Here is an 18598-nt window from a genome sequence, read left to right on the forward strand (position 1 = left end):
TGGTGGGAGACAAATTGGAGACTTGCTGGGACTGGAGAGGTGAATTTTCTTTTTCTTCGTTCAGCTTTATTGTGTTTCATTGAAACCTATCTCCACCTGACATATTATGAATCTACTTTATTTGTTGTTGATCTCAGCACGGTAACGTAAGCTACATGAGATTTACTGTTCACTACGGTGGCCCCAGAACCCAGAACAATGTCTGGCTCATGGAAGCCATATTTACTGAATAAACTCTTGAGGCTGTTTTGAGAAAAGGCAGGTGATTTAAGTATGGAAGATGCTGGGAAAATTTCTAAGTGAAATTTAAGTGCATTTACCCTTTCTTCAGAAAGCCTTGAATGATAATTAAGAGAAGACCTTTTATGGAAGATCTAGAGTGTCAGTACTTGCTTGGATCCTGTGAGACAAAATAAGTCTTTTGGATATCAATGGAAAGAAGGCACCATTCTAGTTTCTTTGGTCGATATGAATGGAAGGGAGAAAGCTAGGCCTTGCTTTAGCATCAGCATAACTAGGGTGAGAGGGATCATCCATTGATGATTGCTATCACATGTTGCAAAAATGTTGATAACTGGTAGAGAAAATATTGGTTTCTTTCTGGCAAGTTCATAGCATTCTAAATAGAGGTACATGACTAAGTAGAAGGTGACAAAATAAAAGAAAATTTGTACTTGTTTGATCTTTGCCTCTTTGGAGCAGTTTGGTTTTGGTTCTCTTGAAACAACTCATGAATGTTATTTTCTTTGCAGTTGGTTTTTTCTTTGCCTTAGTTTTCCTATCTGCAGTATGGGTATGCTTTTAATCTACTGACCCGTGGAGGCACAGGGATGCCCAGTTATTTTAAATTAGTAAAGTGCCATATCAGTTTAATAACTATGATTTGATAACATTAATAATAGTGGAATTAAGAAATTACCAAGTAAGAGAAAAATGCTTTTTGAAGGAATATTCTTCAATCAAATATGTCCCCTGTTGTGAGCTTCCCTTTTATTTAAACCTTTTAATCATGAACAGTGAGTTCAGCAAACTTAAAGGTGCTTTTTAAAAATACATGTTGGCAGGGAGGTATTGTAATATAAAATTGTACCTTGGTTATTAATGACAAAAGCTACTAGTCAACACACTCTTTTGGAGATAGAGCTGGGAAATATCATGGGGGGAAATTTTAAAAGGCAGCTTACAGAAAGCTAAGCCCAAATATTTGGAAGCACTCACTGAAAGATGTTAAAGAATTTCCGTGGGCCTATGAAAATAGAGTGTAAATCCATTATCTCTGCAGGTAAGGATTCCAAGGGTACTTATCGCCAGTGGCACAAAAGGAATTTCAGAGCATAAAAGTCAAAGTCCAAAAAACCCCTTGTTCCTCCCACGAAGACTTACTTGGAGGCAGCAATTCAGCTTCTTCTGTGAGCTTGATGTACTCAGTCTGGACTTACATCTCTGAGTGGATGGTTTATTTTTTCTGATTAGAAAAACACATTCTTTGTAGGTAGGGGTGTTTTACTCCGCCATTGCCCGAAAAGTCACTAAAGTGTGATACTACAGAGAGCTTCCAGCAGGCGAAACATGCATTGAATGAAATGAGACTTATTAGCTAAATCACAGCAGATGCTTCACTCCTAACCTTGTTCAGAAAGAAACCTTTTCTCAGGATCTTAGGGTTGTGTTTTCCATGTTTCTCTCTTAGTTGTGTCAGTCAGATCTTCAGGGTTTTAACTTGGTAGACACATTTAAGTATACTAAAAACTGCAAAGGAAATATTTCTTTAGAGATCATTTGAGTAACTACTTTAAGCTGTTGGTTTTAAAAACTTAATGAAAATGCTACACACATTTCCACTTGATAAACTGTTTTGTCTTTTCACTGTTGCCTATTTTGGCTGATTCTCAGTGTGGCCAGTACCTTAGGTGAGATTTGAAGAAACACATGTTGGTTTTCTGCTGAGACAAGGGTCTTGCTGTTGAATCATCTTCTGATAGTGTAATGCCACCACTGGCTGCATCTCAGGGAGAGTGTGAAGTAGTGGAAGACTGAGGGCTTGGGAGTCAGAAGACCGGGGCTCAGCCGTGCCTTCCCTTCTTACTAGCATTGTACCCACAAGCAGGTCACAACTGCTCTGAGCCTGACTTTCTTCCTCTGTGAAGTGGAGATAAAACAATCCCAACTGCACAGGGTTATGTGCGTGTGTGACTAGATGCACGTGTTTAATGGACACACTGCAGGTGGGTGTGGGGTTTCATCTCTCTTAGCAAGGGATTTGTCCAAAAAGAATGATTTGAAGTATGCTTTACATGTTCAGTTTCTTTACTGAGAGGATGAGAATTTTTCAGGCCAGGAAAGTAGATGGAGATAAGTAAGGGTCAGAAAAGAGAACTTTGTGTTAGAATTTACTTGAAATTAGTGTGGAATAATGAAAGTGTGGAAGTCATCAGCAGAAGCTGAGTTAGGTTTATGGAAACTCTTCTCATGCCCACTTGGTTGGTTAACTATAGTCTGGCAAGCGCCCACTTGGTTGGTTAACTATAGTCTAGCAAGTGATAGGAGTAAGCCATGTGACATATTGTAGATGAAAAGGAAAGATATTGTATATATTAAAAAAAAACTACCTAGAACTGAGTTTCCACTTTTCAAATATTTTGGGAAATCACCTCGTATCTTATCCTAAAGGATGGAGAGAGGCTGGACCTGATTTGGTTTGTGGTCTGTGAGGCTTTGACCCATGAGTGTCAAAAAGGAAATTTCGAGTGGAGTGAGTGAAGGTGAAGACACCAAGAACTTGTCTCCTGGGTTGGGCTGAGGGAATGAGGCCAAGGCTAGGTGAAAGAAGAAAAGCTTAACCATTCCTCTCAGATTTAGGCAGGGTTTCAAGACTATGTGGCTCAGATGGTAAAGAATCTCCCTGCAATGCAGGAGACCTGGGTTTGGTCCATGGGTCGGGAAGATGCCCTGGAGAAGTAAATGGCAACCCACTCCAGCATTCTTGCCTGGAAAATCCCACGGACAGAGGAGCCTGGCGGGCCAGAGTCTGTAGGACCACAAAGAGTTGGACACAACTGAGTGACTAGCGCTTTCACTTTTCTAGAAGACAGAAGGATGATTGCTGGTATGGAGAACCCTCGAGGTTCTGGGGGGAAAATGGGACACGTTATGTCTGGTAGCTTTGGTTTTTCTCAGGTTTGGGTACTAGGCATAAGGTGCTTGGAAGGCTTTGCAGCAGGTCCCATGGCTACTGTGTCACACCGTCAGTGGGAGAGGAGGGAAAGCTGTGTTGGGAAGAGGGAGCACCCAGGTGGGCTTCGGGGCTCTCTCCGGCTGTTGTGCAGCAGCCCTGGATTAGAAGTAGAGACGCTGCATCTGAGCTGCGTCAGGCAGGGATATTGGAAATCCAAGCCTGATGGAGGAGAGTGCAGGGAACGAAGACCAAGGGCGCCTGTAAGAGCATCACTGTTCTTATGCATCCGGGAGAGAGATGCTGAGTAGACAGATGAACAAAACTTCCAGTGGAGGGGAGCTCCTGAGCAAAGATGAAGACACAGTCCTCCAGGAGGGAGGCAGGAGAACAAAAGGAGGAGGAGTAGGAGTTTACAGTCAGGCAGAGAGTGTTGGAACTGGTGGTTTTTAGAGATGCCTTTTTCCTCCATAGTGAAGGTGGTCCACATCTCTCCTTGGTGAAGGGAACTACGGGGGGTGGCAAAGTGCGTGCTGACAGATGTGGTTAAGAAGCGAGATGGTCAAGAAATTGTACAGCTCGAGTCAGAAAACTCTGTATTCAGATAGTTTTAATACTTTGAATAGATGTGGAATCGCGGGCAGAGTGTGATAAAATGACCTTTATTTTCAAGCTTCCTGGCATCACTTTGTGCCATGACATTTGGGTGGATTAGATAACACCAGTCTCTGTTTTGTTCTTCCCCTAGAGAATGGCTTTCAATTATATGTGACGTGTCTCTCAGTCGAAATTGGAGAGAGCAGTTATTACAGGCTCTAGGCAGGCTAGTTAGACATGATTGGCTGTGTCTTCACAGCTGACATCTGGGATATATTTAGAAGGCACAGCCCACTTAAATGCAGGTTTTAATTAGGGTGTCGGACATCGATGTATCCATATTTAGGAAAATGAGAAATAAAGCATGGATGCTAAAATCCCCAGGAGAGAACTGTTTCTCCCCTTGTACTTTTTGGTTGCACAATTTTTGCATTATTTTTCAGCCTCCAGAAAGGAGGACTAAACCTAAAGTGATCATCTTTATAGGACAATGAGAGCATTTCAGGCATGAGGATGCCCAGTGGTCACTAGTATTTTCTTAGCTATTTGGGATAGGTGAAACTAGGTTTTCCATGTGGGGTTCACTAAAAACACGTAAGATGATTCCTTTGTGAATTATGGGGTCCATTTGGTCAATATGGGTGAAAAAGTTATCCTTTTAAGAAAAGGCGCATCTGCTTTTGTTAAATTCTGCACATCCCTCTGATTTATCCTTTAGGTTTCAGTGGGGATGTCATTTCTTCAGGGAAGAATTTCCTAGTCCTCTTAACTGCATGAGGCACCACTGGGGGTAAGTCCTCCCATCCCCACTCTCCTTATCTGAACACTCATCACACTTTGGTCTATTTCCTTGTGTGAATTGTGTGCTGGGTTGTAGGCATCAGGGGGGCAAAGACAGTGTCTGCTTCATCCCTAGTGAGTAGCACACAGCCTTCCATGTGGAGTGGCTACTTGACAAAGGTGTCAGAAGAACCTGTGTCGAGTTTCACGGTGAAGTGATGTGTAAAGTATACCTTGACCTGGGAGGCAAGTTCGGCTCCCAGCACCGCCTCTAAATGATTAACTTGGAGCAAGTCAGTGTTCCTTTCCTCAGCTGTAAAATCAGGGGACTAAAGCAGGTGATTGCGAATAGTGTTCAGTGCTCTGTGCTCTGCACGATTCCATATTTGTGGGATTGTTTTACATACTGATAATAGCAGTGGAGCATTTAAAATGAACCAACCTGTGAAGACATAATGAGTCGGAAAAATTCGTGTGAAGGAGTTGTTCCCCCTCTGGCTGTTGCTGCTGTTATGCGTCAGTTTTACTGAGCACGTTTCTAGGGAGATGAACTGAAGAATAGGTCTGTTGGAACCTGAGACTCGAGACGTGACCGTTCCCAACTGGGGAACAGAGTGATGACAGAGAGTGGGAGCCGGGAGAGAAAAGTAGGGTGGACGGGCTTGGAGCCCACAGAAATACTGCCGTCCCCATTCAGTTTATTTCCGTGATGAAGGTATGTGGATGCCTGGCGGTGAGCATCCCTTTGCATCTGTGCTCTTGGGAATTCCTTCCACATCAACTCCATTAGTTACAAAGGCAGCAATCCATATCCAATTTTTTTTGTGTGTCAGGATTGTTCATGTATAAACCAGGATTCTTTGTGGGAAACACTTGCAATTAATCCCCTAAACAAACAAACAAACAAACAAAAAATGCAAATCTCACTCTGCCCTGAGGCAGCCCCGCTGACTCTGAGGCCAGACCGCCATCTATTATACACAGAAATGAATTGAAATTCCCACTTTGGGCCTAACCTAATTTTCCAGTGATAATAGGCATGGATTCCCAGAAGCACTCTACGCCTCTTGATAGTAACATCCTCATTTCCTTTCCTGGTAAATGTTTTAAATAAAGATTTTAGCGCCAAAGGAAATTAACCTTTAAATTAATTGTAATTATAAAATGCCATCACTGATTTTTGTCTTCAGCCTAATTACTTTCTATTATTTAAACAAACCTCACCTCCTATGAGTTTTAAGTTTGTTTCTCCTTCACTCCCTGCCACACAATGCCAACCCACCCCCGTGGAGGCCTGCCTGACTCTCTGCCGCTGGAGCAGCCTCGTTTAAATGTCACGCAGGATGGAGGGTTTGCCCTGTGCTGCTTCTTTACAATGCACTCTTTAACTGCTCTGTGTAAGTAAGGCAGCTCGGCTCAGATGTTTTCGTTCCGCATACCTGGTGGCCGTCCTGTCTTTAGAGAGGCAGTGCTTTCAGTCCCCCTGCTGTTAAGAAGGAGGTAGCCATGCCTGGCCTTCTGTTCCTATTAGATGCCGTTGCTACCGCTAAAGCAAAACTGGTCGTAATGAATTTGGCAACTGCCAGCATCCTTTATCAAAAGCCCGACTTTGAGAGTACCGTCCTCTTTCTCAGTGCGTCTCAGTGTTGGAGGGCTCTCAGACGTCTGTTTCCTGTGCCAGCTCTTTGTCTTGCTCTCATTTGTTCTTTCAAGACAGGACTAAAGGATCCCGTCTACTCTATTTGTGAGTATGTATGTTGGTGCTGAAAGCATCCTATCTTTCTGCCACTTAGCTGCTTTCCTTCTTATGTCATTATCACTGTGAGTAAAGAGAGAGATGGTGAGGAAACAGGTACAGAACATGTGTTAGAGGATGGGAAGAGGCAAAATAATCACAGTGGGAGATGTTTCTTTTAATCCTTTCTGTAAATACCACTACTTCTCCTGCCTTTCACAAGCGCTGGCTTTCTTTTCCATTGAGGCGGATTAAAACCACTTGGATATTATTTATCGACTGTGTTATATTGGTTTTCTGCATTACATACCTCCTTTAAACACCCCAGTTAAAGGGCCTCCTTTGCTGGTCTGAATATTGTTAACATCAGCACTGACTCTTTAGAAACACGGGCCTGAATGCTTCGAATCAACAAAGGGTAGAGAATGGATCAATTTCTTCCCCCATATTTTTGACTTGGGAACATGGTATGCATGCTCAGTCACTCAGTTGTGTCCGTGTCTGACTCCCTGCGACCCTATAGAATGTAGCCTGCGAGGCTCCTCTGTCCATGGAATTTCCTGGGCAAGAATACTGGATACTGGAGTGGTTTGCCATTTCCTTCTCCAGGGGATCTTCCTGACTCAGGGATCCGACTGGTGTTTCCTGCATCTCCTGCATTGGCAGGCAGATTCTTTACCACCTGGGATTCCCTTGGGAACATTAGATTTATTTAAGGATGGTCCTAGTGTGCATGTATGTGTGTGTATGTTTGTGTATAAAAAGTTATGAAGTATAATGGAATAGCCGCTAGGAGAAGAGGGAGAAAATGAGAAGTAACTGTTCAAGAAGACTCAACTTGGCCCTGAATGTTGATTGTTCAGTCGCCCAGTCATGTCCGACTCTTTGTGGCCCCATGGACTGCAGCACACCAGGCCTCGCTGTCCCTCACCATCTCCCCGAGTTTGCCCAAGTTCATGTTCGTTGCATTGGTGATGCCATCCAGCCGTCTCATTCTCTGAAGCCCTCTCCTTCTGCCCTCCATCTTTCCCAGCATCAGGGACTTTTCCAGTGAGTTAGCTGTTAGCCTCAGGGGACCCAAACACTGCAGCTTCAGCTTTAGTCTTTCCAGTGAGTATTCGGGGTTGATTTTGCTTAAGATTGACTGGTTTGATCTCCTTGCTGCCCAAGGGACTCTCAGGAGTTTTCTCCAGCACCAAACCTCCAGTTTGAAGGCATCAGTTCTTTAGCCCTCTTTGGCGTTCTGTTTACAGCCAGCTCTCACAACCATACATGACCACTGGGAAGACTATATATTCTCGGCTGTGTGGACGTTTGTCAGCAGAGTAATGTCTCTACTTTTCAACCCGGGGTCTAGGTTTGTCATAGCTTTCCTGCTGAGAAGCAATTGTCTTCTGATTTCAGTTTGGGCAGTCTCCATCTGCAGCGACTTTAGAGACCAAGAAGAGAAAATCTGTCACTGCTTCCACCTTTTCCCCTATTTGTCGTGGAGTAATGTGTCTAGATGCCATGATCTTCGCTTTTTAAAGTATTTAGTTTTAAGCTGCCTCATGAACTCTCCTTCTTCCCCCTCATCAAGAGGCCTTTAGTTCCCATTCGCTTTCTGCCATTAGAGAGGTACCGTCTGCATATCTGAGGTTGTTGATGCTTCTCCCACCTGTCTTTTGATTCCAGCTTGTAACTCATCCAGCCTGTCATTTCTGATGATAGGTGTATCATCAGCGTATAGGTTAAATAAGCATGGTGGCGGCAGACAGCCCTGTTGTACTCCTTTCTCAGTCCTGAACAATCAGTTATTCCATACTAGATTCTAACTGTTGCTTCTTGACTCACATACAGGTTTCTCAGGAGACAGCTAAGGTGGTCTGGTATTCTCATCTCTTTAAGAGCTCTCCACAGTTTGTCGTGATCCACAAAGTCAAAGGCTTTAGCGTAGTTGATGAACCAGAGGTAGATACTTATCTGGAATTCCCTTGCTTTCTCTGTGATCCAGCGAATGTTGGCAATTTGATCTTTGGTTCCTCTGCCTTTTTCAAACCCAGCTTTAAACCAGGTTTGGACTTCGAGACCCAGTCTGGAAGTTCTTGGTTTGTGAAACACTAAAGCCTAGCATGGGAGATTTTAAGCATGACCTCACCAGCTTGGAGGATGAGTGAAACTGTCTGACAGCACATTCTTTAATTCTGCTCTTCTTGGGTGTTGGACCTGAATATCCAAATTTAAAAATAAAGCCCTCATGTTTTCTCTTCCGTGACCACAAGAGGGAGCAATTTAACAGCTGGCTGAAAAGACCAGTACTAATTTCGAGAGACGGAACTGTAAAAATTGTCTCACAATTAGGGAAGGCTGCCGTCACTGACAGGAGCTCACGTGTTACTGACGGGAGGCACACGTGTTATGTATTTGTTTTCGGCGTTGATCATCTAGTCTGGCTTTTGTTTTTACTTATGGCAGCATATCTTTCTCCCCCCAGCTTTCTTCCATTTGTAGAAAATGAGGAAATCTGCTTTATTTATTCATTTATTTCTTATAAATTCATTATTTATTTATTTATTCATTATTCTCTTACTTAGAATAAACTGGGGTCTACCAACGTGTCACAGTCGTTTGGAGTTTCCATATAGTCCAGGAGATGTTAGTGGAGAGCTAACTGGTTGATTCATTTATTTCCCATATACTTATTGAGGGATAGGTTAGATGCGGAGGCTATAGCAGTGGTCAAGATAGGTGTGGTCCCCAGTGACATCCCCTAACACTGTCTTCCCTTGAGGGAGTCAGTATGTCCTGTGTGATGTCAGAAGTTCACCGGGAACACTCAGTGACCTTGGGCAAGTTGTTTAATCTTTATGGGTCTATAAAATTAAAGTGTTGAAATAGAGCAGTAGGCAGTAGTTTTCCATCATTTCAAACTCTGCAGTGTTCTCAGTTCATAAGAAGTCTGAAGCCAAATCGGGAGCTGTAAAATTTAACAAATGCAGAGCTCCTGCTCTGGAAGGTTGGGAAAGGGGCAAAGTGACACCTTCTACTCTGGCCCCTCTGTGGCTCTGCAGAGCACCAGCTAGAGATTAGCAGCATCTGAAGTCTGGGGCTCCAGACCCTAATAATGAGTGATTCTGTTCAGAGATGGGGAAAGAAGAGACAAATTTTGGTTTTGTGGTAGGCTGGCAGATATAAACAAGATTACTTCAGTCAGTCACCTTCAGAATTGCAAAACAAATGTTGTAAAGAAAACAATAATATGTTATACTTTCATTTGACTGAGTATGATATTTGGGAAGTAAAATAGGCAAATCATTCTCATAACTCTACCTGTCAACCTGGCACTCAGGAACTTCGCACCTTTTTTGAACTGCTAATTGCCTACCCCTTGGGTTATGTTTGGTGAGTGATTTATAAATAATAAGAAAGACAGCTGAGGTTACCAAGCAGAATGTATAAAATGGCCCCAACAACCAATAAGAGAGACAGAAAAAGATAGGAAGAAAGGAGACATACACCCAAATGTTAACTGAGAGCCAGAATTTGAAATTGTGAAATCATTCTAACTTTCTTGTTCTTTCATCTGTAGGTTCTCTCCATTTTGCAGTAACTTACATCCTTTTATAAACAGAAAGCACCAATTTTTTTTTTTTTAATGGCTGAGTACTCCTCCCTTGCCACCTCCACCCACCCTCAGAGGTGGGAGAACATGTCCTTGTGCTCAAAGAATAGCATCCAAACTCAGTGATCCTGTCAAGCTAGAAAAATGATCAAAGTGTGCAGAACAGAGTTCAATACACAGAAGTGCAGGCCAGCAGGCTTTAGAAGAAAAATCAAACAAAAATAACAGAAAATTATTAGCCTCAGAGAAGTGAATAATTTCCTGTGGTTTGCTTTTCAAATGAAAGGTTCCATAAATTGATTATGACTTTTATCCCAAGGCCAGTTTGTTTTGGAGAATTCAGGACAGGATTTTATGTATCTGTGCTTGGTTGGCAGGTTCATGCACATGTGTATCTACAAGTTTAAAAATCTAGAATTAATTTTTTAAATATTTTTTCAAAATAAGCCCCCTTAGGATATTTTAAAATGGCATTCTGCATATTTTCCAGGATGATTTGAATATTTAATAACATTTGCAAACACACTGAATCTCTTTTAGGAAAGATAGTGAGTACTTAGAAAAATGTCGCCTTCCCAGGTGGTGCTAGTGGTAACGAACCCTCCTGTCAAAACAAGAGACAGAAGAGACACAGGTTTGACCCCTGGGTCAGGAAGATCCCCTGGAGGAGGAAATGGCAACCCCTCCAGTATTCTTGCCTGCAGAAACCCATGGACAGAGGATTCTGGTGGGCCACAGTCCACGGGGTCACAAAGAGTCAGACACAACTGAAGTGACTTAGTATGCACTTAGAAAAATGGATCCATTTTCCAGAGGACTGATGTTTATTTTTAGTTCTAGTTTAACTATTAAGGCAAAGGTTTATAAGAACACATAATAAAAATTTAGAAATGATGTTGGCCTTTTTTTTCCCCTCTTATGGATCAGTGATATTTTCCACAGCTGCACGTTTTCCTTTTAATTGTCCCATCTAACAGCGCTAACGTAGCAGGTAATTTCTTAGTCCTGTCATTCTAAGTGGACATCGGACTCTGGTGCAGAGAAGCTGAAGATTAAGGGAGAGAAGAGTTACAAGTATCATAAAAGGCAACAGACCAGAAGTCTCGGAACCTTTTATTTATTTCACAGAATATTGTCAAAGAGAACAAGTAGAGAGGCATGGAAAACACTGGAGGTTCTAAGGAAAAACAGCCTGGTTGGCAACGCATGATAGAGTGAAGAGCCCAACCACAAAGACAGCTCAGTGAGGGATGACCACTCCCCTGGAGAAAGAATTTTCTCCTAAGACATACCACTGCCTTTTCACTAACAAATGTAGCAAAGTACGTTGTGATGGTTGCCCCAGTCACATAAGGTTCAAGCGTCAGGGCGCACCCTCTGGAGCAGGTCCCAGCTTTTCTGGCCAGGAGCTTCTCATCTGAAGGCAGATCGCCCCTACCCCCCGGCGGGGGATGCTAACCAGGACCGCTGCCTGCCGGTGGCGTGCCAGGGGCGGGGAGGCCACTGTTATGCCTGGAGCCTCTTACGCGCAGCCCTTTGAGGCGCCAGTGAGTGGAAGCTAGCCCCACTCTCTTCCCAGTAGATGTTTACAAATAGCCTCACGCTGTGTGCCTCTGTGTGTATGTGTTTAATCTTTAGATATGGGATGTTCGGGACTGAATGGTGTCCCCTTCCAGATTTATCTTTTAAAGGCTGAACCCCCTAGGTGGATTGTATTTGGAGAGGGGCCTTCAAAGAGGTAATTAAGGTTAAAGAGGAGCCTGGCAGGCTACTGTCCACGGGTCACAGAAAGTCGGACATGACTGAGCGACTATCACATTACAAGGTTAAAGAGGCCGTAAGGACATGTGGCCCTCATTTGATAAAACCGGTGCCCTTAAAGCCTAGGAAGAGACATGGGCATACGCACAGAGAAAAGGGGGCACGTGATAACGATGCGAGAATTCAGCCTTCAGGAAGCCAAGGAGAGAGCCTTCAGGGGAAACCAAGCCTGCCAACACCTTGCACTTGGACTTCTAGCCTCTAGAACTGTGAGATCATAGGGATCTGCTGGTTAAGCTGCTCCGTCTGTTACACTTTTGTCACTGCAGCCCTAGGGGGCTGACCCACGGGGGCGGAAGTGCCACATCTTCCTATTTGAAATCTTTGCTCCAAGGGCGGTCGTCATCCCCCGGCAGGCTCAGCAGATGGCAGTGGTGTCCTGTGAGTTTGCACTGCCAGCTGTCCTGCCAGGCTGTGGCTCCAGCTTAGATCGCCGAAGGGTCAGAGATGTCAGCTTCAAGGCCCTAGGTTCTCATTGGAAATAACAACAACTTTGCATTAAAGTGTCTCGATAAATACTTATCAAACTGGCCACTAGAGAAGTGCATGGGATACCGTTTAAAAGGAGAAATAAGGAAGAAAATCTTCGGCGTTTGATGTGCCTGCAGTGACTCCCTTTAGTTCAGCAAAGGTTTATTCTATTTTGTGGATTCTTGAGTCTTCGGTTGTGGAGCCTGAACCCTCACCGCAGCTCCCTCGAGGCTGGTGCTTCTGAGGCTGGCTGGCTGCAATTGCTGCTGAGCCTCAGATATTAAAACCGAGGGCAGACTGGTCAGTATCCTCCTGACGTCACGGACACTGCAGTCTCCCAGGTGCATGGTTAGGCTCTTATCTATACAGTCTGGTCCCAGCGCAGCTACAGAACCCAAACTGTCCTCTGTCCCTTCTGAGACCCTTAGGAATGGAGACTTAACTAATCTGGCAGTTAGGGAGCTGGCACCTCCTCCTGCCCTACACTCCCTTTAGGGTGCTTCATCACAAATCCATAGCAGGTAAGGACAGTCACACACAGATCCCTTCTCTGTTTATATATACGTTAAAGTTGCCTCATATCTCAGGACTTCAGCGGTCCCATGAATGTCCAAGATAAACATGAGACTACTTGAATACAAAAGAAAGTAGTTTATATCTTACTAAGCAAAAAGACCACAAGTAGAAAAATTATCTATGATAAGGCTGCTTGCATTTTAGATTAATATAGGCGCTTAAGTTGAGTGAAGTAAATCAGAGAGAAAAACAAATATTGTGTACTAATCGTTATATGTGGAATCTAGAGAAATGGTTCTGATGAACTTGTTTGCAAAGGGGGAATAGAGACACAGACAGAATGGGTGGGTGGGTGCAGTGGGGTCTGAATTGGGAGATTGGATTTATGCGTGTATGCTGCCATGTGTAAAACTGTATAGGGCAGACGGCTCAGCTCGGTGCCGTGTGGTGACCCGTATGGGTGGGATGTAGGGGGGAGTCAGACACACACACACACACACACACACACACACACGCACAGCTGATTCACTTCATTGTACAGCAGAAACTAATACAACATTGTAAAGCAATTATATTCCAATAAAAACAGGAAGTTGTGAGTTGTGGTTAAATTAAGGAGCTGTGGTCAAAACATATATAAAGGAGAAGCATTATGGAAACGTTTTTCAGACGTTTTAAAGGTATGCCTTGTCTTCCAAAAGATGCTTGTAACTTCACACCCCCTTTCATTTATATGGCTTTGACTAAAGCTTGACTTAGGGACGAATTCCCTAAAAGAGTTCCCTGGGATTCCTGTTCTAGTTTCCTCAGCTGACATTTCCATCTACCTGTTCATTCATGTCAGAAACCCGGAAATCCATCAATCTCTTTTTAACCCATCACTGAGTACTTATGTTTAATAACACACATACCCTTTCCCTCTCCATCACTGGTCGTAGGCCAGACCCTCATCTTCTCATCTCAGTCCTTGTCATGGTGTCCTGATTTGTCTCCCTTTCCTTAGTTTTGATCCATTCATCCAAGTCTTTGCTTCATAATGTTTTGTTTGCATATGTTTGCGTTTCTGATTATGTCATTCTCTTTCTACTAGCTGCCAATTGATTTGCCATCATGCAAAGCAAAATAAAGTGCAGACTCTTTTCTTTGTCATAACCATTTTTTATGCCATCTCATCTGCGTCCAGTCATCTCTGGGTGCCCACTTCTAGCATAGGGTGTAATTCAGTCATGTTATCCCGGCTCCTCTGCCCCCGGCTTGGCAGGCTGTGATATGTCTTGATGCTTTTTCACCTTTTGCCTGGGATCACCTTACTCCCACATTGGCTCCCCAGCAAATACTAATTTATTTTCCAAGGGGAAACTCAAGAGAACTCTTCTCTATGAAACCATTCCTGATTCCTATTCCATCTCCCCACACTATACACTGTACAGAGTTTTATTACACTTATTTGTCCACATGTTGTTTTCCCCTACAGAGTCCTGAATTCTTAGAGGGAAAAGACTGCATATCATTCCTCTAAAAACATCCAGAGACTGACACAGCGCTTCACACGTTGAGGAGTATTTTGTAAATGCTTATTTGTAAATGACTATCATTTCCTTTTGCACACAGCATACTATAAACTATACACTGTGTAGTCCTGATTTTACATAGCGTGCAAGTATGATTGAAAACGTGTGTTCTCTAAATGAAACATCTGATACAGCCTCCTCCTTTCTAGTATGATTGGAAAGTGAAGCAGAAACACATGTTTCTCTGAGCATTTTCCTTGGATCATCCTGTAACAGAGCAGTGGATTATCATCTTTCCCCCCACTGTCTCAATACCCCAGTCATTATGAACATGTTTGAAAACCAAGAAAAATGATCCCCACCTCTGATTTTTCCTCAGAGTAAATATAGCTGTATGCGCAAGTACCCAGAAATCCCGGAAGGACTTTTTCCAGTCCTCTTCTTTCAGATCCTTAGTGGGGGCGAGGAAGAGTGAAACTTTCTATCTGCCGATTTTCAGAAGAGCAGAGGACAGTGGAGCCGCTTCAAGGCTTGTGAGACGGCCCTGAGGTCTATACTTTGGATTAAGCAGTAGTGCTAAATGCTGAGACTCTGAGGTAACATTCTTGCCATTTGTATCAAATTATAACAACAAAACTGGGCTTCGCAGGTGGTGCTAGTGGTAAGGAACCTGCCTGCCTGTGCAGGAGACATAAGAGGTGTGGCTTCGATCCCTGGGTTGGGAAGATCCCCTGGAGGAGGGCATGGCAACCCACTCCAGTGTTCTTGCCTGGAGAATCCCCATGGACAGAGGAGCCTGGTGGGCTAAATTCATAGGGTTGCAGAGAGTTGGGCACGACTGAAGCAACTTAGCATGCACACAGGAACAAAAAGGAACTATCATTTGGTTTCATGATTTCTTGATTTAATCTGAAGTTGGTTCTTGTGAGAATTTTTGAAACTTACTGCGAATTGTTGATTGTAGTCATTTGTAGTCCTAGGTGACACCAATTAGTTATCTGTATGGTGGATACTTTTATGAAAAACACTTTAGCCTGATGTGTGCAAAGGGCTTAGTCCCTGGTTCTAACGATGCGTTAAGGGATATCGTCTGACAAGCAGATAGTCTAGGTAAGCGGCAGTACAGACGATGCTCTGAACTTGAAAGAAACAGGATAGAGCTTTTATACTTACAGCTGTCCTCTTCTTCAGTTATACATTTCACAACATAACAGGCGTAGATGAACCCTGCCAGCTGAAACAAAATAAAGATGCTTTAGACATGAGGCAAAGGCAACAGTCCTGGACCTCATTGGGGGAATGGCCTTTTAAAGGCAGGCAGTTTTGACTAGATTTGGTGTTCCAAAATGGTTCATCAGACTGGTTCCAGATTCTAGTGTGGAGTCTTGATTCGTATAATGTGCCTTACAAATGATTACATTACTCTGTTTTCCTTTGTTCTGCAGTTACGTATGAGATTTGTTAATTGCCAGGCAATCTACAACAAATTATTTTAGGTCTTGAAAAAGAACTATGGCCATTCATTAATGGATTAACATTTGCATTTGTGCCAATCAACTTCTAATTCACTTTTCATTAGCCTAGAGCCTAAGATTCTAAAATTGGATTCCTGCTGACTAGCAGAAAAATGTTTCAAGGGAAAAATATTGAGGAGATTCCATGGAAAGTTGCATGAACGCTTTGTAAGTAAAACTTGTTTAGACCAGTTTCAGGAACCAAGACCAGGAACACAGCATACCAGGTATAATCAAGATGATGTGCTACAGAAGAGCAACACGGTAGATAACCAGTATGCTCTGAACTGGGATCGCACACATCAGAGCATCTTTACTGAAACATGTGGCAGAGATCCCTGTCGTCAGGGAAGCCTTTGCTCACTGAAACAAGTGTCTGTGAAGGAGCACAGCAAAGCTCTTGATGTATAGCCCCTCAGATGTCATAGTTTTGTATTCCTTCATGTAATTATTGAGTCCAATAATGAATACTGGTGGAAGGAAGGAAACTAATTTCCTGATTTGTGGAAATTTTTTTCCCTCCAAATAATCCAGTCTGGAGGAATCCTAAAAAGCATATGCTCAGGATAGTGATGAACATTATTCACAATGACATTTCAGACAGGCATTGATCCGCTGAGTATTTGGCATCGGGGAAGGGAATCTTGGAAAAAAGGCTACCGTCTTCAATTAGGAAGCTAAGGTACAGAGCAGAGAGTTGCTGCTGTGAGAAGTCTAATGAACTTGTTTTTCCGTTATCTGACAGATTGCAATATTTCTGGAAGACACGAGTGAAACAGTTTAAGTCACAGGGTACACTGAGAGATTTAATGGGAACTATTTGGAGATAGAGAGAGGTCCAGTTCAAAGGAACTTTAGAAAATCTCTGATTTTAATTTGAGAAGGAAAGCATGTTCTGGCAGATTCTAGTTCTTTTTCAAAGAGAACTGGCACGAGATAAAGCGGTGGTTTTCCCAGCACAGAAGCAGCGACCCTGCTTAAGAGTGAGAAGTGGATGAGGAAAACTTTTGCAGAATATTCTTTACCAGCTTCTGTTTTCAGATCCTGAATGAGAGGAACAGTGGAGCCCCCCGCCCTCCCACACCAAGTGGGTTATCTAAACTGTTATATATAATAATAGATAGAAAGCATACTGGGGCTTCCCAGATGGTGCTAGTGGTAAAGAACCTGCCTGACAGTGCAGGAGACGTAAGAGACACAGGTCTGATTTCTGGGTTGGAAAGATCCCCTGGACGAGGGCATGGCAACCCACTCTAGTACTCATGCCTGGAGAATCCCATGGACAGAGGGAACCGGTGGGCTACAGTCCATAGGGTTGCAAAGAGTTGGACACGACTGAAGCGACTTGGCATATAGTGCAGATAACATACCACTGATGTTACGTTAGCCCTTAGGTTTTTAAAAAATGTGTTAGAAAATTTACCAAATAACCATTTTTCTCTTTGTGGTTATTGGCAATAAAATTGTGATAATAAGAACTATTTCCTTATATAATGGAATTATCAGAGTTACTGTTTTTATGAGATTTACTTTTCAAGTGCTAGGTACTGTTAAAAAAACCAGTGTGTCCTGTTTGGCTTCAGCAAGGATTTTGATATGACCAAGCAAAATCACACAGTGATTTGAGCATTTTCACGGATAGTGGGGAAAACAGATTATACTAACACTTTTAAATTTTTTATCTACCAGGACCCATGAAAATGCCCTCATCACTGAGTGACCCAGGCCCACTGGTGTTTTGTCGCGGGTGCCGGATCTGACACCTGCTAGGCGAAGAAGCTGTGGGTTTGGTTAGATCCCCTGGGTACTGCCTGTGTCTCCTCTTCTTCCTCTGCAGGGAGGTGTTACCACTGTGGCTAATGCCGTAGATTCATCCATAGTTCCTCTCTTCAGGTTAGAATACTACAGGCAGCATTTTTTCCCAATCACAAGCTTTTCTCTTGATTTTCACTCATCACTTAATTACTTTGAAATGAAAATCTAGGTAAAGAGCACAGATGAATTCTGAGATTCAGGGCCAGTGAGTTTAAACTTCTCATTAAAGTGTCACTAGAATCTAGATTATTAAGAGTATTTCTCTCCCAGGATGCAGCCGTGGCACTGTATTGTGCTTACCAGTGAGCTTTTAATTGTATTCAGTTGCATTCTTTAACTATCAGGGGGGCGACTTTGATATAAAAGTAAATCCTGCTGCATTTCATTACAAAAGCTTGCTGATTAAGAGAACTTCAGCTTTTAAATTGGTCACCTCTAAATACAAATGGAAATGAGTTTCCCCCAAATTAGTCAGGATTCATAAACCTCTGTTACCTTTCAATTTTCCTACACTGAATAAATTTCTAATTTAATTTTCACTCCCTCGCAGCAATTTATAAATTTACCTTCTGAAGAGCAGTTTCAAAGGATTTCTTACAGCTCTGAATACTTCCTATAACATGCAACTCTGTTAACTGTGCTCGGGCCACAAAGATGAACCCGGCTGGGTTTCCCAACCTTGGCACCACTGACGTTTTGGGTTGAGTGATTCTTTTTCTGTGGGCTCCGTTGTACCTTATAGGATGTATAACTACTAACACCCTATGATCAAGACAGTTTGACAATTGAGATAATCCAGAATATCTTGGAGAAGGAACTGGCAACCCACTCCAGTATTCTTGCCTGGAAAGTCCCATGGATAGAGGAGCCTGGAGGTAGTTCATGGGGTCACAAAGAGTCGGATACGACTGAGCGACTAAGTACAAAATGTTTCCAGACCTTTCCATACATCCTTCAAAGGCAAAACTGCCCCTCGTTAGAGCCACTGTTATAGACCCAGTCTAAAGGATCTTGCAATCTTGTGGCAGGGATACACATATAATTGTAATTCAAAGTAGATTAGGA

General features: G+C 43.0%; 1 protein-coding gene across 4 annotated transcripts in view; it reads right to left on the reverse strand.

Annotated features, from left to right (window-relative positions):
• The window catches only part of NKAIN2 (sodium/potassium transporting ATPase interacting 2), a 1193593-nt gene that overhangs the window by 11160 nt on the left and 1163835 nt on the right, over positions 1-18598 (reverse strand). For 3 of the 4 annotated variants that reach the window (XR_006060583.2, XM_004011146.6, XM_027972334.3), the window contains exon 5: positions 15378-15438. Coding sequence is in view for 3 of the 4 variants with exons in the window: in XM_004011146.6 (XP_004011195.2) it covers positions 15378-15438 (61 nt within the window). In the remaining variant the exon portion in view is untranslated. Of the gene's footprint in view, positions 1-10981; positions 15439-18598 lie in introns of those variants that run through there. The other variant, XM_060419416.1, reaches the window with a different exon arrangement.

This window comes from Ovis aries, chromosome 8 (genome assembly GCF_016772045.2).
Source record: "Ovis aries strain OAR_USU_Benz2616 breed Rambouillet chromosome 8, ARS-UI_Ramb_v3.0, whole genome shotgun sequence".
Classification (NCBI taxonomy): domain Eukaryota; kingdom Metazoa; phylum Chordata; class Mammalia; order Artiodactyla; family Bovidae; genus Ovis; species Ovis aries.